Consider the following 24,990-nt stretch of genomic DNA (forward strand, 5'->3'; position numbering starts at 1 on the left):
CATTTATATAGTTTTTTTTAAAGAATAAAATCTCACATAATTACATATGTAACAAATTTCATCAGGGCAGATTTGTTTAGGAAAATGATTACACAGAAATGCTGGGAGGGGCTGGGGACTTAGCTCAGTGGTGCCGCTGCCTGCCTTGCAAGCGCAAGGTCCTCAGTTCGATCCTCTACACCCCCCTCCCCCAGCAAAAAAAAAAAAAGATAAAAGAAAGAAATGCTGGGAAATGAAGCTATCTTGGAAAATTTTCATTGGGAGAAAAGGCAGAACAAGGTCCAGGCCAGGGAGGGGTTGGGAGGGAAGGCAGAGAAAGGTGGATGCCAGGGTCAGGGTGCGGAGGGTGAACAGTGCAGCAGCATCACAAGGTTCTGTGGGTGGCTTGGAGTTCTCAGATGTTGGGTGGTATATTTCCCTCTATTTTTATTTTTAAAATGGAAACTTCTATACCATTGCAGAGAAACAGCCATGACTCACACTTCACAATGTACATGGCTGATTACGAGCATTTCTGAGCACGCTTCCATGGGTTACGCTTCCTTGGTCCCTCTCTCTCGCCACCTCCCACCATGCCATGACAAGAGCACCAAAGGCAGATTGTGTTCCGGGGTGAGAAGCAGCCCCGAGACTCCTGTCTCCTCAGCAAACAGTTACACCCACCCTCTGCCCTTGGATTTGGACCCTCACGTACACATGCACTAACAGCAGCAGCACCCCGAGAAAGAGTCTGACCATGATCCAGACGCACACGCCACTACACAGCCCTTTCCGGGGTCTGCAGAGTATAGGGGTGATTAAAATTTCATTTCCAAAATACGGAAAAAGAGGAAATAATTTCCTAGATAACATCATAGGCGATAAAGGGCCAAACAAATACAGACTGATATAATCAGTCTGAATATGATCACACAATCTTAACAATGATCATCTTAATAAATGACAAAAACTTCCTTTTTAATGCCTACTGTCATAAACACTGCTAAAAAAAAGTATAGCAATTTTCAGCCAATAGGACTCACTGTAATGTATTACTGGGTACTTGGTCATATGGAACTGTGAAGCGAAATTAACTTTCTTTTTTATTTATATATAAATACCCTTGAATCCAATTTTATTAAAGGTTAAGTAAGGGATCAGCCCACTACACAGAACCTAAACTTAAGTTATATGTAAAAATGGCTTGTTCCGGCTTTGCTTCACACTCTGGAGCTTACATTTTTATTACTTTGGTGCCATGAGTTATACTCTGTAGAGATGGTAAGGGTGTGGATATTATGTCACATAAAATATGGGCTAAGATAATTAAGAATTGTGAGTGACACAATTACCAAGTCTACATAAAAAACGGCAATTGTAACTTAATTTTCAGTGCATCCAAAATTTTTCACGCTCAAAAAAACAGTCCAAATGTTTTTAGGTTATATATTAGCAATCCATTTTAATGAGACTTGATGAAACTTACTTTCCCTGGTTTTTTGGAGTAACAAGAATATCTCAGGAGGAGGCAATGGAAGAAAACCACATCCTGTGAAAGCTGTACTTCTACAAGCCCATGTGCATAAACACACAAGTACACACACACACACACACACACACACACCTTGTATCAGAACTAGAGAAATACAAAAAAGCAAAAACTACACACTATAATAGGAAAAAGTAGAAAAAATTTACAAACTTCTATTCATAGGGGTTACTATTATATATATTTTTGCATAATTGATAAAAGGCAAATGAGGGCTGGGGATGTAGCTCAGTGGCACAGCACCTGCCTGGCAATCACAAGATCCTGAGTTCGATCCCTGATACCAAAAAAAAAAGGCAAATAAGCATCCCCAAACAAATATCCATGAAGATGCCTCTTATCTACTGTTAATCCAGAGTCAAGCATAGGCTAAAGATATAACTAATATGTTTTAGAATTTTAGCAATAAGGATTAAGAAAAATGAAAACAAAATAACCATACAACTCAAGGGGAAAGTGTCCATCCTACCTTTCAAGGGTCTACTTAGATAATCTACGAATCCTAACATAAAAAATTACTATAAATAACAGAGTGAAAATAGAGATCTACCACAACTTTGGATGTGGGTGAGGACGATTACATCACGAATTTGTTTCCAGTATTTTTGGAAAACCAACTGCTTTGGGTTAAAAATATGAAATACTGCCACGGTAACAAATAACACAAAAAAAGAAAGTACTATAATACTCTACTCAAGAAGAAAACAATCAACAACTACAAAATCATTTTCAATGTGTGAGGGTGTTTCTGAAGCTTTTATTTACCAAAAAAACCAACCAACCAACCAACCAAACAAACAAAAACAACACAGAGCTTGAATTAGTCAAACTCTGCTTCAGAGCTAAGCATTACATTCTAAACAACCCTTCTGATTGCTACTGGTTTACACAGTGTTGTCAACTCCCACATTCCAACTGGCTACTGTCAATTCCCAAATTCTAGGCTATCCTGGGATTCCTGATCATTATCATCATTATAGCTTGCAGCAGAATAAGAGAAATCGAATTAATAAATATTCAATGGCAATAACTGTTTGATACACAAAATAACAACCTTGAGCAGTAAATAAACTCTTTACCTGTGATACTTTCTACATTATTCACACTTAATATTTTTAAATTTTCACCATCTAGAGGCCCCAAGAAACACCCAGAAGGAAAAACTGTTTGGTAGTAACCTGATGCCAACAAATAGGATGGAAGTGTGTCCTATAATCTAATCAAGAGCCAGTTCCCCCTAGTAATTTAAAATAGTTAATGGTAAAGCTTATGATAAATAATAGTCTGACCACATGGTGCTCAGACTTATGGCTTAAACTTTTAAACAACTGTTCAAGGGCAATGTCATTCAAGGTCATCACAGGACCATCCAGAGTCACTTCCCATCAGACAATGCATGGCTCATGTGGCCCAACACACTCCAGTCTCTTGTTTCTGCAGCCAAACACCTCCCTTTTGTTCCTCATGAAACTGAACTCACTCAATGTCACCCCATGGGAGAAGCCTGCCTAGACATCACTGGAAGCTGGTCCCCTTTACTTTTCTCTCTCTTAGCATGTTTTCACTTCACGGTTTGATTACATTTTGTGATAACTTTGTTTACTTTCTAACCCTTGGTCTGAAATCCCAGCTCTATTATAAGCTCCAAGGGCACCTAGTCCATGTGGTCTGGGTCACTGTGGTACCTCTCTTGCCCAAACCCTCTCCAGCATTGCTTGGAGCAATGAGGATGCGCTCCCGACACTAGAACACACACTATTGGTTCCTTCGCAGCAGCTTCCTTTATGAAGTAGGCAAAAGAAAACAAGGATATTTGCCTTGAGTGAGGATCTAAAAACTCAAAACTGGGGAAAACACTTTTCATACTTAGGAATGAAAACCAAGCCATGATGCCCTACATATATGGTCTCAGGGCTGCAAGAATCTGCAAAGTGAGAGGTGCTTCACACTCAGGGAAGACGTTGTTCCTGGAGGACTGCATCATTTCCCAAAGGAGCAGTAGAGGGAGAGCAGAGGTACAAACCCCTGTCGGTGCCTTCCTGCCAGGCAAGGTCAGTTGCCAGAAAGGTCTAGTTTGTCTGCTTACTCTTTCATTCACCCCCCTCCCCCCAGACCGGGGATCAAACTCAGGACCTTGCGCTTGCAAGGCAGGCACAACATCACTGAGCTACATCCCCCACCCTTCATCCAACTCTTACTATCTCCACCCCCCTCTCAAAGAAAGAAGTGACAATGACAATCACAAATACACTTTGATTATGCATCAGGGTCAGGGCAACAGCTGATCATGCCTAAGAGTACGTGCCCTGAGAATGACACCAAGCATGCAGTTTATCATATAGAGTATTCTGTAAGTCACTAGAATTTCCTCAACGTATCTGCAAACCCAAAGGCTGAATATAGAAATGAAATGGTAAATCAAAGTGCCACGAATCACTAACTCACTACGGAGTATAGCAGAAGAACACAGATGATCTTTGAATGCATCACAGTACAAAATACGTACACTATTAACAAAACTGTTTAGAGGTTAAGAAACTCCTACTAATTTTAGAGTTAACGAAGTAAGTAGAAACCCCTCTTCACTGCAATTCTTGCCGAACACTTTCTCTTACACCAGAGTTTGCCAGATTAATACAATGTACAGAAAATAAACTGCTGTGAGTAGTACAGCTCTGTTTCACATCTGTGCACGCAGTACACACACACACAGACACGCACACACACATGCACGCGCACACACACATGCACGCACACACACACACGCACCTGTCAGTGATCACAGAGTTTTACAAGTCATTTCATTCGCCACCCAGTTGGTTTACTGGGGCTGCTGTAACAAAGGACTACAGGCTGCAGAGCTTAAATAAGAGACATTTATTAGCTCGCAGCTGGAAGCCCAAGATGGAGGTGTCAGCAGGCCTGGCCTCTCCCATCTCTTGTGCCTTCTGGCTGTGTGGTCTTTCCTCCCTTCAGGCACAACTCTGGAGTTCCCTTGTGTCCAGGACACCAGTCCTATTGGATTAGGGCTCCCCCTAAGGGCCTGTCCCCAAATACAGCCTGAGGTACTAAGGATTAGCACTTTGGCATTCACCCTTAACCCATGACTCTACCCATCTCCTAACAGTTGAGCAACTGGAGTAGTAAAAAGACTGCTGGATTTCCTTCTGCTTCATCAATGCACTTAATCATTCACAAACTTTGCTTTAGTTTGTGTCACAAAGAAATTGTCCCTAAGGTGCTCATGCTTTAGTAGTTTCCATAAATACATGAGAGGGATGGTTAAAACAAGAAAGATCTAACCCAAAGTGAGAAAGCAAAGAAGTGGTTAAGAGTGACGCTGGAGGGGGTGATACATCACAGGCTCATAGAGAACAAGGCTAAGCCTCCAGGAGCCAGAAAATCACCAGAGGCCCAAAGCAAAACAGGGAGGCGGAAAGGAGTTATAACAAGACTGGCAGGGGTTGGATCACCAGGCACCCCATCAGCCCAGGAGCTCTGCTTGCTCGGTACATCCTAAGCAGCAGCAGGGAGGGACAGCATGCAGCAGAGCCAGGAGGTCTGACCTCAGTGCTCAGAGACGCACTGCTGTCCCTCTGTACAGAGTAGGTCCTCTTCACGCCGGCAGCCACTGGCACGTGAACTCTCAACTGCTTCCCCCAGCAACTTGTTACTAAAGATGGTGCAATGAGTTCACAAGTGTTCTTTATGAATTAGGTCATTAATATTTATATGGTCATGTGTTTGCATTTCAATGCACTTTTTGCGGTGGCTGAGAAATGGGCAGAAAACAGCTACTGTACCAATAATTGCAATGAAAAAACAATGTTCTGTTGATCTTCCTCCTTTTCCATTCAAATCTCATACAAACTATTTACTGACAATATAACACCTTGGCACCTCAACTGCATTATCTGCAAGACAAGGATTTTAAGTGTTTACCCCAGTGACTGAGGGATTAAAACCATTCATAAATGGAAAGTGTGTATGCTGGTGATGCCCATGACATAGCAAGTATGACAGAATACACACCACAAAGTCGTACTACACGACTGTTGCTACTGTGACTCAACTGCTGTCGAAAGCCATTCTACATAAATTTGGGGGAAAATCATCTCATAAATCAAGTATGAATACAGCTGTCTAAGGCTCAATGTTGCTTTGCCCTCCAGCTGGCTATGATGTGCAGAAACATAACTCCGTTTTGCCTAAGGTCACAGCTGAGGCCTCAATGGTCCTATGATGCTGTGACACTCCAGGAAAGATTACATCAGCTGAAGACATCCTGGTTCTTTGAGAACTGAGTAGTAATACAGAAAGAGAAAGGTTTCGCCTGGGGAGGAACGAATTCCCTATCAGCTTAACTCATCCCAACATACTGTTGTAGGAATGCTCTCCTTTCTGCCCTCATCAGCATGAGATTCGCATCGACAAAGGATTACCCATGCCCCTAAGTCACCAGATACTCCCTCCAATTGTTGTGTGTACCCAGTAAATAATGGCCAGCTCAGAGAGGAGAGTCCTTGTCTTTGCCCACTTTGAGGCACTGACCTCCTGCCCCCTCGTATATTCTGAAATTACCGAAGTCTCTCTTGCCTTTTTTTCTTTAGCCCTCACCCACTGACTGGCCTTCCATAAACTGTTAAAACAAAAAAGATACAAAGTAAGAGCTTCTGACCCAGAAAATTAATGTCATCATGCATGGGAGCTGACACCTTTGCTAGTGGGTGCCAAGTGCATGAATGGGGAAGCCACTAACATAAATACAAAATCCAGGAGGTGGAGTGGAGGGCCACAATGTCAGCCATGTTAAATGTGATGAAGACCATCAAAGTGGAGACATCCACCAAGCAGGAAGATTTATAACCTGGAACATCAGGTCTGAGGAATAGCTTGGTGGGGGATATGGAGTTAGAACTTGTGAATTTAAAAAATGCAAAATTAAAGTTCAGTATCTTCAAGAAATGGGTCGATATTGCACACCCAGAAGGGGCAAATAGATAATCTTCTGGACAACAGAGGTTAGAGGAAGTGAAGTCATCTGATGAACATATTTGTATATCCTAACATATATGTATTAATATGTAATTAATCGTATTAGTTGGCATGAGTGGGGCTAGGGGAGTAAGCCGCATGGCAATCTGACTTGATTATCCGTAGTGGCATTTCCAATCGTGGGTTACTGCCTTGGTGGAGTGAGAAGGGTACAACCAGACAGGCACAAAGGCTACATTTTCCTATGATTACACAATACCCAGTATTTTTCATTCTATACGTAAAATATTTTCTCCAAGATACTGCTGTTGCTTTAAATCGATAACCTGTATATTATTTTTGAAAGAATGATTGTGCCTTTTAAAAAGTTATGGCTCTGTCTTTAGGGGCTACCATATTGGCACCAAATTACACATAAGAGTGCAAGGCACTTCGCTGAAGTTCGATGAAGCATTTGAGCTGGGGCTCTGATGGCAATTTCCAGATGCTTTTTGATGATGAATGATAATATTAAGCTCATACTCGAAGGCGGCATACAATAATTCTTCATTCCCTGATATTAAAAACCTATAAAGGAACATAAAGCTAGCCTCAGACTATCGCTTACCCCCTCTGGTGAAAGCACTCTTCTGCATAAATCGGTCACAAAGAAGAAGGGGAAGTCTCAGACATGTTGGCAGGTGTCTCGGCTAAAGCAGGACAGCAGAGAGATGGGCCTACAGAGACACCAACTCGGATAGGTAGAGGGCAGGACGCTGGGTGGGGAAAGTAACAGCGGGCAGGCTGAGAGGGAACCAAGAGTTGCAGTATCGGCCTTTGGCTTTCTAAGGTACTTCCTAAGATGACACATGGGACACACAGTTAAGTAACATGGAATAAAATCATTTTTCTTTTTTTTTTTTGGTACCAGGGATCAAACTCGGGTCCTTGAGCCTGCGCAGCAGGCAGCGAAACCACTGAGCTAAATCCCCGGCCAAAATCATTTTTCTATACTCCCTTTCCTTAAAATCTATTGGGAGAGTATGAAACACAATAAAAGAATTTTGAAAATGAAACAAATGGTTGCTACCGCATTATCACAAACTATGATGAGCATTAGCTGAATACAGAGAAATTTAGACCAATGGCAGTTGACACACAACTCCTCAGAATTCAAACACAATACAGATGATTGTAACAGTTCTGAAAGCCCCTTCAGACAAGTCTGAGGGTGGGAGTGTGCTGGAAGTACAGCAGAGCAGTGGATACCCCAGAGACATAGCCTCTTATTGCGAGAGAAGCAATGGGAACCAGGGAGGGGAGACAGGGGTTCCACACCAGCACACCAAGTCTGTAATTTCACTGATGGACCCAAAGGGAAGGAACACGTGAAGAGTGACAGGGCTGTTGCTTACATATGCAGTCCAAATGAGAACTGGAGCTACTATGCAGAAAATTCTTATCATGGGAGCAGTAAGAATGAATGAAATGCAACAAGGTGGATAAATCTCAAGACATAATGTTATGTGAAGAAGACAGAATACATACCGTATGGTTCATTTATGTAAAACCGAAAGACAGCAAAACCCCAAAAAGAGTATTAGAAATTAGGGCAGTGGTGGCTGGGGATTTAGCTCAGTGGTTTTGCCGCCTGCTGTGCAAGCGCAAGGACCTGAGTTCGATCCCCAGTACCAAAAAAGAAAGAAATTAGGGCAGTGGTTACTTTTGGACAAATAGTAAGGTCCATTTAATCATTGGCAGATGGCCTACAAGGACTCCCAGGATGATGGAGGTGCTCTACTTCTTGACCTGAGTACTTATCAGTTGAGGTTTTACAAGTTAATAATTCACTGAGCTATAAGCTTATGGTGTGCTTTTCTATGTGCATTGTATTTTCAGAAATAGTGTGTGTGTGTGTTTATGTGTGTGTGTGTGTGTGTGTGTGAGTGAGAGAGAGAGAGAGAGACAGAAAGAAAGAGAGAGATACAGAGACTGAGAAGAGATGAGAAGCTATAAGGATGAATGGGAATAAATAATCCTATGGGTATCCTAGTAAAAAAAGCAAATTACTCAGGAAGCAGAAAAATCAGTCTGCCTTCTAATACTACTTTAGCAAAATTCAATCAATGCCAAAATACAATGTCTACAGAGTTTGAGAAACTGAAAAGGTGACTCAAGATTTTTATTTTTATACCCAGACAAATTATCAAATAAACCAAATATCTCCAATCTGATAGCTGAATGTTTCTGCCCCTTCCAAAATTCAAGTTAAAACTCAATCACTGATTAAGGAGATGACACGGCCTTCAGGAGATGACTCAGTCATGAATATGGAGCCCTTGTGAATGGGACTTGGTGCCTTTATAAAAGGCCCGAGGAAGGAAGCGCTTGGCCCTTGACCTTCTGCCGTGTGCCCAGTGAGGACACTATGATCCACCCTGGGAGAATACAGCAAAAAGAAGAGCAGCTCCCCCCAGACAAACCTACCAGGGCCTTGATTTTGGACTTCTCGGCCTTCAGAACTATGAGAAATGAATTTCTGTTCTTTATAAATTACCTCAAGTATTTTATTATAGAAGCACAAAACAAATGAAGACATCAAGTATGCAGAAACACAGGATGTATTTTTAAAAAGTACTTAGAAATTAAACCTAGCCAATTAAATAACACACAAGAAAGGTATCAATCTATTTTGCAAAATATAGCTTATAAATATAGCCATAAGTCAATATTGCCTAGAATTTCTACTTTTACTTTAAAGTCATCTTTTAGGAATTAATATCTTAATATTCTTGGGTTCGAGAAGTAAAACTTCAGAAGCTTTTTCATTTGATTTCCTTTTCTTAAACTCAAATAAAATTGACTAGTGTAAAAAATACTATTTTTATTATGATCAATAGAGTTACCTTCCTACCTCTTGATCTACTGTTTATCTTTGTCAGAAATGTATCTTGAATGATGGTCACTGAAAGGTAATTGCTATTTCAAGGTGGTAGGACATTGAATGCAGTTTTTTAGCTTTCTGAATGTTTTAGTTCTTTAAAATAGTTAATGTAAAATATATTTACGACAGTGATACAATCTTCTTTTGGCAAACTGAATTAATTAGCACCACAGGTTTTCCTTCCTTTTGTGTTCTCTACTTAGACCTTTCTTTTTGTGCACTCTGCCCTCCCCTTACTCTGCCCAACACACAAACAAAAACCCCTGCAATATTTAGTACCTCCAGAATAAGCATCCTTATCTACTATCTGTACTCACCCGATGAAGTGAGCCACTAAGTTTCAAGGGAGATCAAGTCCCTTAATGACAAAACACGATCCACCAGGTGGAAAGAAACTGCCCGATCTGACTGTTTTACAAACAAGATGATACGCTCTGATGACTACAGTTGTTTCTCCATTATCCAAACCAACACCCTGAACTCTACAATACTCTCCCTGACACTGCACCTGGAGTTAATGAGGAAAGACTTTCAAGGAACTAATTAATGTGCATGCCTTCCAACACAAGCTGCCGGGCGGGTGGCTGCTGCAGAGATGCCCTCCAGGGAAGGCAGGATGTCCCTTCCCCTCTTACCTGCAGTGACAGCAGCCATGGACTTCACAGTCCACCCACCAAGGCGAAGAGTGACAGTGTTCTGCCTGGCTGCGTCTTCTGGTATCATCAAACCCTGCTGATAATTTACATACACATCCTTTCAGAGCATCCACCTCAACTTTTACGCTAAACTTGTGTGAGATGAATACTTGTCTCTGGAAAATTCACGATCCCAATGAAGGCCAGCTCAAGTTCAAACAGGACCCAGCAGGAATTTGCTTTGCCTCAGAAGCAGCAGACCACTGTGGACTACAGCTCCAAGCAAGAAAGGGTTACTGATCACCCCTTGGGACTAATAAAGCTGGAATTTTAAAGTGTGCATCTCTAACACAGAATATCCAACAAGTGCCACTGTTTTGGGCATAAATTTTAGGAGACTCGTAAGGAGAATTTTTACAGGTTGAAACAGACTTTGAAATTTCCAGTGGTGAAATGAGTAAACAATAAGGTGATGAAATCAGATAAATTTTAAAACAGTATACAAGACACCACTAGCCAAACGGCATCGTGCTAATGACTTCTACTTTTAGATGACAAGTCGTGCTGTTTAAACAAGCGCACTTCACTGCAGACAGCCTTCAGAAACAGGTACCAAGGCAACCACACTGCTGCCAGGCTGTGGGTAGCTGTGGGCAGAACGCACTGATAAGGATCCAAAACACCACCACAAACTTAAAAAATTATCTGAAGAAAAGCTAAGAACTGGACTTAATTCAACATCCATCTGGCATCTCTGAAAAAGAAATAACTTAGGGCTCCCTTGTCTTCAACAAATTTTATATTTCAAAATGGCAAGTGAGGAAGATTCCAGCCCTCTGAACAAGATGACTTTAAAGCAATTTTTGTGGGTGACATTTTAGTGTTATTTCTGGACATGACATCTTTGGTTGACTACCCGGATATGGAATACGGGGTTAGTAGTCCCTGTAACGTACTCCTGTTAAAAGAGTGAAAAGCATGACATTGCTGCTGTCAAAATACGTCACCAAAGACTCGTATTTGAAAATAGTTTTGTGTCAAAAGCTATTAATCATAATATCAATATATAGAATGAGGGAGGCAAGCAATATAAATTTCATTTCTCCTCAATATGAATAATAAGAATCAGTCTTACATACACCTACATCCTGAATCATTCTGAGACACACATCCCAATGGATTAGGTTCCTAAAGTTAAACAGTATTCCCCACAGGAACCAGCTTCTCGGTAGGACCCACCATGACAGGGAAAGTGATCAATTTCCTGAAAGGTGAAGTTCACTGCACATTACTAAGGAGCTAGGAATGGTCCCCCAATACATCCATGTCCTCATGGCTAGAATCTGTATCAGCTGTAGCGCAGAAGGAACTTTGCAGAAGTATTAGGGTAAGGACGCTGAGATAGGAAGATTATCTGGGTGGCTCTGATATAATCACAGTTGTCTTCCTATGAGGGATGGGAGAGGAAACAAAGTGAGTGAGAGGAGAAGGTAAAATGATGACAGAGGCAGAGACTGATGCGACTCACTTTGAGGAAGGGACCAGAAGCCAAGGAATGCAAATGATCACTAACAACTGAAAAAAGAAGCAAAAAGGAAAAAAGAGCCTCTTCTAGATTCTCTGGAAGGAACCAAATTAGGCGACAAACCTTGATTTCAACCTAGCAAACCCTGTCTTAGACTTCTGACCTCCAAAAATGTAACAATAGATTGGTGTTGTTTGAAGCCGCCAAATTCATGGTCATTTGTTACAACAGCAATAGGAAACTAATACACTATGCAAAAATATTCTGGGTGCCTACCTAAGCTGGCTCTTTCAGCTACTCACAATGTTACTTTCTTCAATTAAACTATTAAAGATCTCAAAATACTATTCGCAAAATGTTTATCCAAGCTGTTACCTCCTGTTACACAAAGTGAGAGCACCTGGCTGGAAAGAAGAGTAGTGGTCGAAGAAGGCCAGCAGGGTGAACAAGGGTAGTTGTATGGCAGTTACTGGCTCACCTCTCCTCCATCCTTACAGCCACATGGAATCCAAAGATAAGGAGAACCTCAATGCAGTCAAAACATAAAGACACTGTGAGTCTTGGAAGCCTATAGTTAGGAGCCAGATGAGAGAGGGGCTTTCCACCTCTACAGCATTACTTCATTGTTTATGCAAAGATCATTTGCAAACATTGTTGCGATAGTCCTAGCCATCTCCTCACCTCCCCATGGTTCCTGTGGAGTGGACTGCGCGCTTGGTCACATGAATTCTTTTGGCCAATGGAACATTAGAAAATGTGAACACAGATTTGGAAAGGGCTTGTATCTTGCATTTCATTTCATCTTTTGCAAGATCACCATGAGCAAACCCAAGGTAGCTACCTCAGAAAAGGCCACCTGGAGAACTGTAGTGTGCTGGTGGACAGCATGCTGGACCCAGCCGAGAGGAGACCCTCCTAGGTCATCCCATGCCTTCCATCTTCTGCTGCCATAGCAGAATACCATGGGTTGGTAATTTATAAAGAAAAGAAATTTATCACCATTCCTGAAGCTGGGAAGTCCAAAATCAAGGTGCCAGCCTCTGGGGAGGAGGGCCTTTCTGCTCCACCATGACACAGCGGAGGCCATCACACGATGAAAGCGCAAGCATGCCAGCTCAGGTTTCCCTTCCTTTTCTTACAAGGCCACTAATCTCACCTTGGGGACTCCACCCTCTTGACCTCATCGAGCTCTGGTCCCCTCCGAAGGCCCCCACCATCAAATACCAACATAAAAATTTAGGGATTGAGCTTCTAGCACCTAAGGTCTGGGGAGACTTTTTCAAACCACAGCACCCAGCTATCCACCAGTTCCCCAGCTGACAGAAGAGAAAGCGAGTAAACAGCAGCTGAGAGTTCTGGCTGAGAGAATTGTGAGTGAATAGAATGGTTTTGTTTTAATGCACTAAGTTTCAGGGTGGTTAAGGTAACTAGAAACATTCTATAAAACTGATACAGGCACACTGGAGAAATTTTTAAAAATACAAACTCACCTAGAATTCTAATATACAGAGACATTAATAAATAACTTCTTGATTGTTTTGATATAGATATAGATGTGTGACTATTCTCCATAGGTGGAATCACATTACAAATACTGTCTTATAATGTGCTATTATAAGCATTCTCATACCACTCGACACTCCATAATCTATTATAGTTTATTTAATCAATTTCATATCATTGGACCCTAAGGTGGCTGCCAGTGTTTGCACTGTTACAGTTGCACTACAAAAGGATATATTTGTACAAACTTGAGTTTTGGATTATTTCTTGATGGTAGATGCTCTAGGGAACATTCCCAATCTCCTGTGGACACTGAGGGACAACTCCGTATCTTTTTCTAAAATAATTCATAGCTTTCAGTAGCTGCCAGAAGTGGTCCATGATCTCATAACCCAAGGGCCAGCTGGACAAAACAGGGAAGTATGATATTAGCAGACTCCACCAAGGTGATTCCTCAAAGTTATCCAACTAGTTGCAGAAGAGCCAACTGAAAGGAAGGTGGGATTGTTGCTGTGTGATCAAGGAAGGCACAACGGAGATGGGACCAACAGCCTCACAATGGATTAAATTTGTATTTAAGTCAATCAATGTAACATACCATTGCTTTCTTACTGTTTTTCCTTTTATTGGTGTTGGTTCTCCTAAGGCTATCTGCAGTCTCATCTTTACTTGACCTGTGCTAAATGTTCTTACACCCCAAGATTCATATTGAAGCCCTAACTTGCAATGTGATGGGATTTAGGAGATGACTGGTCATGAGGGTGCAGCCATCAAGAATGAGATTAGTGCCCTGATAAAAAGAGAAGAGAGATTCTCTATCACTGTCTCTCTCGCTGCTATGTGAGGACACAGCAAGCTGTCGACCTGAAAATCAAGAAGAAAGTCCACAACTGGAGCTGAACTACCCAGCATGTTGTTCTTGCATTTTCCAGACTCTAGAACTATGAGAAATAATTTTAGTTTGTTTAAGTCACTGAGCCTCTGGCATTTCTGTTGTAAGAGCCTGAGACAAGACATACTGATACCTCTTTAGACTATCCCAAGCCACAGTAATCACTGCCCAAATTGCTTTCCTGTCATAATTCCACGAAGCATTCCAATTAAAAGTTCTTTAAACCTTCTGCAGGTTTTATTAAATTAGTAGCTTTGCTAGAAAGAGAACTGTGTTACACAAAGTTTGTGTTTTTCACAAGGCCTAAAAAGATTTTAGGTAATAAATATTGAATAGATTTCCAATCACTCCATCCAAACTTCCACTAAGAATTATTTCCAAAGAAGTTAATGGTTAAAAGCTTGGAGTCTGACAGATAGGGCTATTTGAGGGACCTTGAAAGTTACCCTGTTTGAACTTCATTTCTCTCATCTGTAAGATGGAGGGAAGGACAGTCCACCTTGTAAGAGTATTTTATTTAAGATTATCTGATTTGGGAGGTAAGTACTCATTAGTGGAAGCTAATATAGTATTACTGTCATCATCATCATTTTCAACTTTACTCACTTAAAAGAACTGACTGATTTAGGGCCATAAAATGCAGAGGCATAAAAACCTTATTCAAACAGAAAACGTGACATTCTTTAAAGTCGTGTCTGCTGCAGTTCATGTATTCAGTCTCGAGGTTGTGACAGGATGGTGAAAAATCTGGTAGCATTCATGAAACAGGAAGTTGTAATTAAACTTCAAAGAATTATTGTGAAGGACACAAACACAGAAGAGATAATTTTGGTTAAAGTAGGTGAACAGCCAAAGTTAAAAAAAAAAAAGCTAAAGGTCTAGAATAGCAATTAAAGCACAAATGAAAAGAACTAGCTTGATCTTTTAGTTGAGAAATGCCATTCTCTGAAACATCAGTTAGGAAACTCATTCTTCTGTATTCTTTTACAGCGAATTATTTTAGCCAAATTTCTGGATAGCAATTGCTTTTGCTTGGGTCAACAGAAATGACCAAATAATGAACCTTTAACACTAACCATTGATCTTGCTAATTGCACCTGCCACTGTCTTTGCTTCTTTGGTTTCCAGCCAGCCCTCTTTTCCAACACAATTGCAATTGCTAAATGGTCAGAACACACTGTGTGACAGATTTAGTGTTTCACTAGCAATTTACGTAACTGACTGCAGCACTGTTGCTGTAGTGAATCGTGATTTATTCATCTCACTTTGTAGCACGTGACCTTTTAAATACAAGGGGACAAGAGGCAGGACCTCTTTAAAGTTTAATATATGACATCTACCACTGTACCCTATGAACTAGGTGTGTCGAGAACAGATCCCAGGAATGATGGGTTTCTTTTCCCTTTCTGCAGCTGCACTTCGTGTACGGCCCCACCCGTGGATCCCGAGTTCAGTCACTGTTCTTTATCTGCATGTGGTTCAGAAGAAAATCTGGGCATCTGCACCAGTCAGATAATAGAATTAGATTAAAAAGCTAAAACAAGGACTACTTAGGGTGGGAATGCAATACTGAAGGGCCCAATGGGTGGATCTGGGGGCATCTTAAAATTCTCCAAATTATAAGTAAACTTTCATATGTGAAAATATACATTTTGGGCAAAGTAGCTCTATAGCTTTCACTGGTTCCTCGAAAAGGTGGGCAATTCTTGAAGATTAACAATCATGGCTCAAGTTTGACCCATTATTATAATAGTGAAAAGGATTAGAGATATAAATATGCATTCAAACAATGAAACAATATCAAAGGGAATCAAATTTACACCAAAGTTTATAAAGAAGAGGTGAAGTGATCAGTGTTACATGCTGTGTCATTTCCTCCAAAATTCTTGTTAAAATCCAAACACCCAATATTTTAAAATGAGACTGCATTTGGGGATAGAAACCTGACAGAGGTGATTTAGATAAAATAAAGTTTCATGGGTAAACTCTTATCCAATATGACTGGTGTCCTTGGGAGAAGAGAATGTCTGGACACGTAAGGAATTAAGTTTTTATCACTGTAAGCAAATACCTGGGGAAAAAACTTTAAAATATGTGATTTGGGGCTCATGGCTTCAGAGGTTTCAGTCCCTGGTAAACTGGCTCCAAAGCAGAAACATCATGGCAGCAGGGCATGACACAGGAAAGCTGTCCATCTCATGGCAGCCAGGAAGGAGAGAGAGCAAGAAAGAGCCAGACAGGAAGAGGCCAGGGACACACACAATCAATCCCCAAAGTCAGGCTCCCAAGGCCCACCCAGGCATACCCAGAAGTTTGCTTTACTAACCTCCCAGGAATCTCTCAAGCCAATCAAGTTGACATCAAAATTAGGCACCACCCAACACGTACAGAGACAACAAAGGACAGAGAGAAGGCACAAGGAAAAGAGTTATCTGCCTGTCAAAGAAAGAGGCCTGGGACAGACCCTTCCAACTGATAACCCTCAGAAGGAACCAATCCTTTATACTGGACTTCTGCCTCACAACTGTAAGAAAATAAATTCCAGCTGTCTAAGCCACACAGTACTGTGGCGGCCTAGAAAATGAACATAGTTCACTGGCTTAGTCGTGACAGTGAAGTAAGAGATAATTTAGTCAGCAACAAAGATCAACAGATTTTCCTGGGGGTTAAAAACATGAAGGTAGAAATGGTCTTAAAGAATACATGGAAGCAATGTGAAAAATGCTATGTACTGCAACGCTTCTGTGTCTGCTGTGAAACCTAGCCAGTGAGTGTGAGGTGCAGGGACACACTGTGAAAACAACTTGTGAGTCTGTGTAATGAGGTAAGAAAGAGACAGAAAAATAACTATATTACACTTGTCCACAGTGGCAGTTATCAAGCATTAATCAGATCTCTGCATGTAGGCCTGATAACAAAAGGGACAAAATACATGAAATAACTGCTTACAGATTTGGGGCAATGGGCAGCAGAGGACTCTGGCCATGAGAGAAAGAAAATAAACAAAGGAAACCCTCAGAGCCACACCCTCGTGTTATCCTCAGGACAGCCGTGTAAGAAGCAGTGCAGGCAATGTGGTGGTCCTGCTGCCCAGTACAAAACCAGAAATCTGAATTTGAGGCTACCGAGAAAGCTGGCATTTGTGGGGATGGGGAGCAGAAAGTTTAAACTGAGAAAAGATTTAAGTAGCATCTAAGCTGCTTTTCCTTGCCCCTGCAAAAAAAGAATCTTGTTCTTAACCTGATCTGTTTTATTAAAAAAAAGAAAAATCTCATGTCAAAAATCTGGTCATTAGTATACATGTGATGGATGGAGTCAGGTCTACTTTTACTGTTGTAATAACCAAGTGAAACATTTTTCCTGATGGGTTAAACAGTAATAATGATGCTAGCAGGTCAGAAGCTTCTGTAGTTCGTTTTTAATGGCCCTCGGGGTTTTTTTGTTTTGTTGGTTCCTTGTTTCAGTTTGTTTTGCTTTTTCACCCTGAGCAGGGGCATCCACTTTGGAAAGCTGCCTGTGGGATTGTGGAGGGTGGTGGTACCATCTTACCGAGCACACCTCCACTTGATGCCTGGACTCCAGCCAACTACTGCTCTGACCCACAGCAACAGCGCACGTTACCCATCACCAGCATTGGTACAGAGCAGGGAATTCTGGTTTTAGTCAATTGATAACATTGCGTGCATGAGGAGATTTAGCACCAGACAGCTGCAGGACTCTGTTTCCATGGCTTCTTCCATCACAAAACAGGTAGAAACACATTCACTGCTTCAGGGCTCTAATCTGTGTGTCTTCTTATGGCTCCATATCTGTAAGATGCCCAGTGAATTTGCAACATGCTGTATTTCTTCTAAAAGTTGAGTTTTATTCAACAAGTTGGCCATGCTGCCGTTGTACCCTCTTCCCTTCAGTATGGTTGGAGAGTGCAGCTCAATCCTAAGGCTTCTGTTGTCTACTCAGTTCACACAAACATCTTCGTTGCCCAGAGGTGTTATAGCTGTCAGAGTCTTCATGCACCTGAAGATAATGTCTTGTGAACTTGAATGCAAGTGTACTGTCATTCACAGCGTTTATATAAAAATACCAGCAATCTTCACTTTTGCTACCTTGATATACCATTGGGCTATCATGTTAAAACAGATACACACTAATTTATTAAAAAATACTTTTATAAAAAAAAAAGAAAGGAGCAATGAGGAAAACTGCAGAAGGGGTTTCCATGAATCTTTGTCCGAATGATAGCTTCCATAGCTAAGGCACGACTTCCCAAATCTGGGAAAGAAAAACACAACAAAACAGAAAATACCAGGGAAAGTATAACTCCAGAGAGACTTAAACTGAGCCATTCCAAGAGTCTGGACAAGACTAGAAAACGTTCTCACTATGATCCTCCAGAGACCAGAGGCCTTATTAAACACCCTGGCCATGAGGTAGAGATCCTAGAAGGCTTAGGAGTCAGGAAATCCAGCCCAGGAGTAAAGAGGGGGCTGGATCAGCTCTAACCAACACTAAGAACAAGCGCCGGGAGCTGATGTGGTAACACTCGCCTGCAATCCCAGCACTCTGGGATGCCAAGGCAATGGGGTCGCAAGGTCGAGCGCCGTCTCAAAATAAAAATAAAAAAAAGAGGTTCAGGACATAGCTCAATGTGAAGCCCTGGGTCAATGCCCAGTACCAAAAATAAGTAAGTAAACAAATCTAAAAATAAAAATGAGCCTTGAAACAATCAGCTGTTCACAAATGAATTAACTGCTTGCCAGAATTAAGCTCAGCAGCCCACAGAAGCAAACAAAATTCATATCCTCAAAATAATGCTACTCATAATGTCTACTACATAGCAAAACATTTTTTTTAAAAATTTAAAATACTAGACATGTAGAGAACCAGGAAACGGTGATTTACGAACAGTACAAAAATCAGTTAATAAGAACAGAATCAGAAATTACCAAACAAATTTTAAAACATGTATTTAAAATATGTCCAAGGATTTACAGAAAAACGTCAACATCCTTGAACTGAAAACTTGGAAGATCTGAAATGAAAATTCTACTGAATAGGCTTAGTAGGATATTAGACATTATAGAAAGGAAACTATCATGAATAAAGACAGGGGAAACTAAACTACCTGGGCTGAATCAAAAAGGGGGTAAAGTGGAAGGAAATAAAACAAGATAAAGGAAGAAACTATCAGTTGATCTAATGTAAGTACAATCTGAATTCCAAAACAAGAGAGAGAAATGGAAAGTTAGTCAGCTAATCAATCGAGAAGTAATGGAAAAGTATAAACCAACCAATCAAGAAACAATCACTGAAAATCTACAATATTTATTGACTGCAATAAACTTATACATCAAACAAGTTCCACAAAGTTCTCAAAGAGAAATTTAAGAAAAGTTTACATACAAAATTATGATAAACAGAAAATTGTAAAAGAAAAATAGACACATTACATACAGAAAGCAATGGTAAGAATGACACCAAAATAACACAAACCTGGGATAACAGAACACCTTTAAGTGTTTGTGGAAAAAAAAATATTACCCAAAATGTCAAAATAACATTTGTATCTAGGAAAAGAAAATCTTCAAAAGATGAAGGCAAAAGTAAAGACATTTTAGAGGAAGACAGGCTGAATTTGTGATATAAAGAACTGTTTTTCAAGAAATATTAAAGAAAATTCTTCAGGAAGAAAGTAAAAGATAATAGCGCTGATCTGTACCAAGGAATGAAGAGTACCAGAAATGGTAAATATTTCAGTAAATACAAAATATTTTTCTCTTTAAGTTAATGAAAAATGACTTAAGAAAAAATTTAGTATTATAACAATCAATTTTACATGGCATTGATAGAACACTGGTAGAGTACATAGTATTTTCAAGCGCACCTTTAAAATTCACCAACGCAGACAATAATACAGAACCTTAAAACAAATCAACAAGTTTTAAAGGATTAGTATCATATACAATATAAATTCTGGTCACATTATTAAGTTAGAAATCAGTAACAGAAAAGATACAGGAATTCTCAAATACTTGAAAAACACAGTATTTCTAAATTTCTAAGTAACCACAAAGCCAAAGAAGGAACTAAAAGGGAAATCAAAAAATATTTTAAACTGAAAGCTAATGAAAACACAGAAAATGTGACATGCATCTAAAACAATGGTTAGGGAAATTTTTATATTTCTAAATGCTTAAATTAGGAAAGAATAGCAAATGAAAATCAATGATCTAAGCTTTCACCGAAAGAAGCTAAAGAGCAAAGTCAGAGCAAGTTGTACTTACAGTAAGCAGAGGAAAAAGAAATCAATGAAATTCAAGGACTACACATAGAGTAAAGAAACTCAATGAAACTAAAATGGTGGTTGTCTGAAAAAGTAATCAAGTTGATAAAGTCCCATCTAGACCAATCAAAGGGCAGGGAGAGGGGAAACACAAATTACCAATCTCACCAACAAAACTGGAGGATATTCTTATAGATACTATAGACCAAATTAAAGGAAATACCCAAGATCTCTAAGATGCACAATTACCAACTGACAGGAGGAGAAAGAGAACTCTGAAGAGCCTTAAATCTATGGGGGGAAAAGGAAAACTGAATGCATAATAATTCAAAGCCTTACCACAACGAATACTTAAGACTCAGATGGTTTTGCTAATGACTTATTTCAAACTTTAAGGGAATACAAATTTTATAAGACCAGGATAGTCCTGATATAAAATCCACACAAAGCTATGACAAACTACAGATAAATATTCATTAATAAAGTAGCAAAACTTTCAATAAAATATGAGCAAACTAAATCGAGTAACATATAAAGGGGAAAATATAAAAATGCAGAAATACACGCTCATCTTAATAGCTGCCACAAAAGAATATGACAAAATCTAAAATCTTTTTATGATAAAATACAAAGAAGGAATAGAATGGTGCTTCTTAAACTTGCCAAAAGCATCTTCAAAAACCTACTGACAGCATATTTAATGGAGAAAGACTACATGTTTCCTTCATAAGATCAAAAATACGGAGATGTCTGTTTTTGCCACCTACATTCCAAATTGCATAAGAGGCTCTAGCCAGAGAAATTAGCCAGAAAACAAAAGGCATGCAGACTGGAAAAAAAAAATTAATAAGGCTACCTCTAATCACAATGGCCTTGTCTTATACAAAGAAAATTCTAAGGAAAACATGAAAAAAAAATTGGAACTAATGAGGAAGATCAGCAAGGTTGCAAAAATATAAAACCAATAGTATTTTAATACTCTCAACAGTGAGTAATCTGGAAGTAAAATTAAGACAGTAGTTTCATATATATATGTATCAAAATAACAAATTTTTAATAGGAATTTTAACAAAATAAGTACTGTAAGTATATAAACTTCAAAATCAATAAGATACTGATGAAAATAATAAAGAAATTCTAAGTAAATGGAAAGATATCTAAGGTTCATACAACTGAAGATTTCATATTAGGAAAATATTGTTAATCCCCTACACAATCTACAGATTCCATGTGATGCTTGTCAGAATACCAGCTGGCTTCTTTGAAGAAACTGACAAACTCATCCTAAAATTCACTTGGAAACTCAAGGGAGCCAAAAGAGCCAAACAATCTTGATAAAAAGTTACAAGTTGTCACTCACATGTCCTACTTTCAAAACTGGTAGTGTGGCTCAACAGCACTGAAGATAGCAGGGCACTGGCATAAAGAATTGGTGGGAAAGAATTGAGAGTTCAGAATAAAACCATGCACCCATGGTCAAGCGACTGGTGACAGAAGAACCAACATCATTTGGGGGGAAAACAAGAGTCTTTTCTTCAAACGGTGCAGAGCCAACAGTAGAGCCACATGGAAATGAATGAAATTGAATCCCTAGTTCATGCCACCTGTAAAAACTAACTCAAAATGAGCCAAAGATCTAAATGTAAAAGCTAAGACTATAAAACTCTTAGGCCAGGGAGAGATGGAGGGATTGGGGCTTGAAAGCTAATGTTTATGGGGTTTCTTTTTGAGGTGATAAAAATGTTCTAAAATTGGGCTGGGTCTTATACAAGTGTGAATACACTATGAAACACTGACTTGTACACTTAAAATGTGTGAAGTGTATGACCCGTGAATTAAACCTCAATAAAGCTTTTATTCAAAAATGAATAATACACCATGATCAAGTGGTACTGTGAAGTAAAAATACAAGACTGGCTTAACATATGAGGTTTATCTTGTAAGGAAGCCAATGAACGCATTTTACCAGATTAGAATACTAAAAGCTTGTACCTGTTGCTGTGTGAACACAGGACCTAATATCATTACCCTACCCCGTCCCAAGGGCATCAGCCTCAAAGTGCCTTGGCTGGGCAGTTCAGGTCCGGAGCCTTTCACGTTGCAGTCAAGTTGTTAGTCTAGGGCTGTGGGTTCTGGTAGTGCGGCTGGGGTTGGATGACACACTTCTAAGTTTGACTATGCGGATGTTGGCACAAGGCTTCATTTCACCATTCATGGGCACTCCAAAGGGCTGTTTACAATATGGCAGCAGGCTTCCCCCAGAGCAAGTCATCCCAGAGAGGGCGAGACAGAGAAAGAACAAGAGAGCCCTCCAAGATGGAAGCCGCAGTCTTTATTTACAGGCTGAGCTCAGAGGGGACAGGCCACTATTTCCACTGTATTCTACCGGCCACGTAATCAACGAGGAGACAACCCAAGGAAAAACAATCATGTTCCTTCCAACAGATGCAGAAAAAGGATTTGACAGCATTTCACACCCATTTATAAAAACTCTCAGAAAATTAGGAACAAAAAGAAATCTACCTGATAGTATTTCCTAAAAATGTAGAACTAGCATTATATTTAAAGATGAATGGCTCGATACTTTCCTCCCGAGATGAAGACTAACGAAGGCGATCCCCTGTCAGCCTATTCTACATTTAACTGGAGGTCCTAGGCAGTGCAATAAGATAAGAAAATCATACAAAAAAGCATAAGAATTGGGCAAAAAGAAATATACAGTCTTTATTTGGAAATAACATGATTGTATCTATAGAAAATCTTGGAATATGCCCTCTATATATGCACACAAAACAAAAAAACAAAACAAAAATATAACATTAAAACTGATAAGTGAATTAAGACGAGCTATAGGGTTCAAAGTCAATTTGAAAATTGTTATATTTCTATATACTGGTGACTCAATACTCTTAAGATGCTAATTCTTTCCAGTTGATCTATCAATTCAAGTACCAATCAAAATCTAAGCAGGATGTACGAAGGCTACAGAATAGCCAAAACAGTCCTAAAAAATTTACTGAACTTCCTCTACATGATTTCAAGTCTTACTGGGATGCACTGGTTACCAAGACAATGTGGTAATGCCAGAAATGTAGAATAATGAAACATGCAGTCCAGAAATATACTCACACAGTAAAAATGACTTTTGACTAAGTCACCAAAGCAACTTAATAGAACAAGGAAATTCTATTTTAGAAATGGTGCAGGGGCAATTGTTTAGGTGAAAAAAAAGGATCTCATTTCATACACAAAAATTAACATGAGCTGATTATAGACTTAAACCTCTATGACAGCAGGGATTTATGTTTTGTTTTCCTTTTTCCACTGATCTCGGAAGGAACTAAGAGCAAGAGCACACGAGTTGGTGCTGAATAAAAGAGCTATGCATGGAAGAAAAAAAATGGCATAGTAAATGACAAAAGGGAAAATAACTGTTGAGACAGGGATGTCAGAAAAGAGCTCTTCTGGGCCGGGGATTTGGCTCAGTGGTTTTGCCGCCTGCTGCTCAAGCACAAGGACCCGAGTTCAATCCCCGGTACGAAAAAAAAAGAAAAAGAAAAGAGCTCACCTGTGAAGCTCTACAAATTCCAAGCAGAAAGCAAATACCATAACAAACCAAGAGGACATCACTGGGAGCATCCTGGGAGGGAGTAGGGAGAGCAGCGTAAAAAATCTGGGGGCCAGATCACCCTGGTTCCTCCAGCTTCATGGAATACATCCAAAAGTTCTCATCAGCAAAGTGATAGAATCCAACTTGTAATTTTCTAAGAACACTTTGACCACTGTGTGCAGAATGAACTGGAAAGAGCAAGGCAGAAAGCCAGGAAACAGATCAGGAGACTGTTATAGGTTAGCAGCCTTAATCAGAAATGTTTGGGGCCAGGGTGTTTTGGATTTCAGATGTGAGAATATTTGCACACACCTAATGAGCTACCTTGGGGACGAGTCCAAGCACAAAATACATTCATGCTTCACAGATATATCACACATGTAGCCTGCAGGTAATTTTATACCATATTGTTAGCGCACCTGTATTTTGACTGCAAACTGTCACGTGAGGTCAGGTGTGGAATTTCCTTTCCACTTGTGGTGTCACACTGGCACTCAGAGTTTTAGATTTTGGCGAATTTTGGATTTTAGATTAGAGATGTTCAGTGCATGCAGTAACCCAGGCAAAAGATGAAAATGTTTAGACAAGTGTAACAGGAGCATTGACTGTAGCAGATCTGGACTTGAGTTGTAATATCCATTTTGTAATTCTATTTGTTTAGCTACTTCTTTCAAAGAGTTTTCCTCATGGGGCCAAGGACTGTATGTTTCTTTAACCACTGTCCCACAAACCTAGAAGACTACATTCTGTACATTCTATCTATTATGACAGGGAGATTAGGAACTATCCAAGACGAGGTACTCTTTTTAAAAATATACAAAGCAACAGAGATAGTAATCGAGGCATATTAAAATCATTAAATGTATATAGAGAGTTAATCCGGGCTTTTCCCCCAAACATTAGAATGCAGACAACTGCCCATAACTTCAGAAAGTACAAATGGCACAATTTGATGCTTTCTTGTAGCAGGTAGTCAATTTATGAAATCAGGGCTCCAAGGAACATGTGAACATTCTAGAAAGGTCTAAATAAATGTAAATTCGAAAAGCTGAACTGCGATAAGTTATGATAAGGTATAGTTTCAGTTTCATCCCTA

General features: G+C 39.9%; 1 protein-coding gene across 4 annotated transcripts in view; it reads right to left on the bottom strand.

The window, feature by feature from the left end:
- Positions 1-24,990, bottom strand: part of Rsu1 (Ras suppressor protein 1) — a 188,923-nt gene that overhangs the window by 100,707 nt on the left and 63,226 nt on the right. The window contains exon 8 of one of the 4 annotated variants that reach the window (XM_087207209.1): positions 15,812-18,273. The exons of the other annotated variants lie outside the window; for them this stretch is intronic. Within the exon in view, the coding sequence (XP_087063335.1) occupies positions 18,170-18,273 (104 nt within the window). The 3' untranslated portion in view covers positions 15,812-18,169. Of the gene's footprint in view, positions 1-15,811; positions 18,274-24,990 lie in introns of those variants that run through there. 4 annotated transcript variants of the gene reach the window in all.

The sequence above is a fragment of the Heterocephalus glaber genome, unplaced genomic scaffold (genome assembly GCF_053883595.1).
Source record: "Heterocephalus glaber isolate CG9 unplaced genomic scaffold, H.glaber_assembly_v1.0 deba00000768, whole genome shotgun sequence".
Lineage (NCBI taxonomy): Eukaryota > Metazoa > Chordata > Mammalia > Rodentia > Bathyergidae > Heterocephalus > Heterocephalus glaber.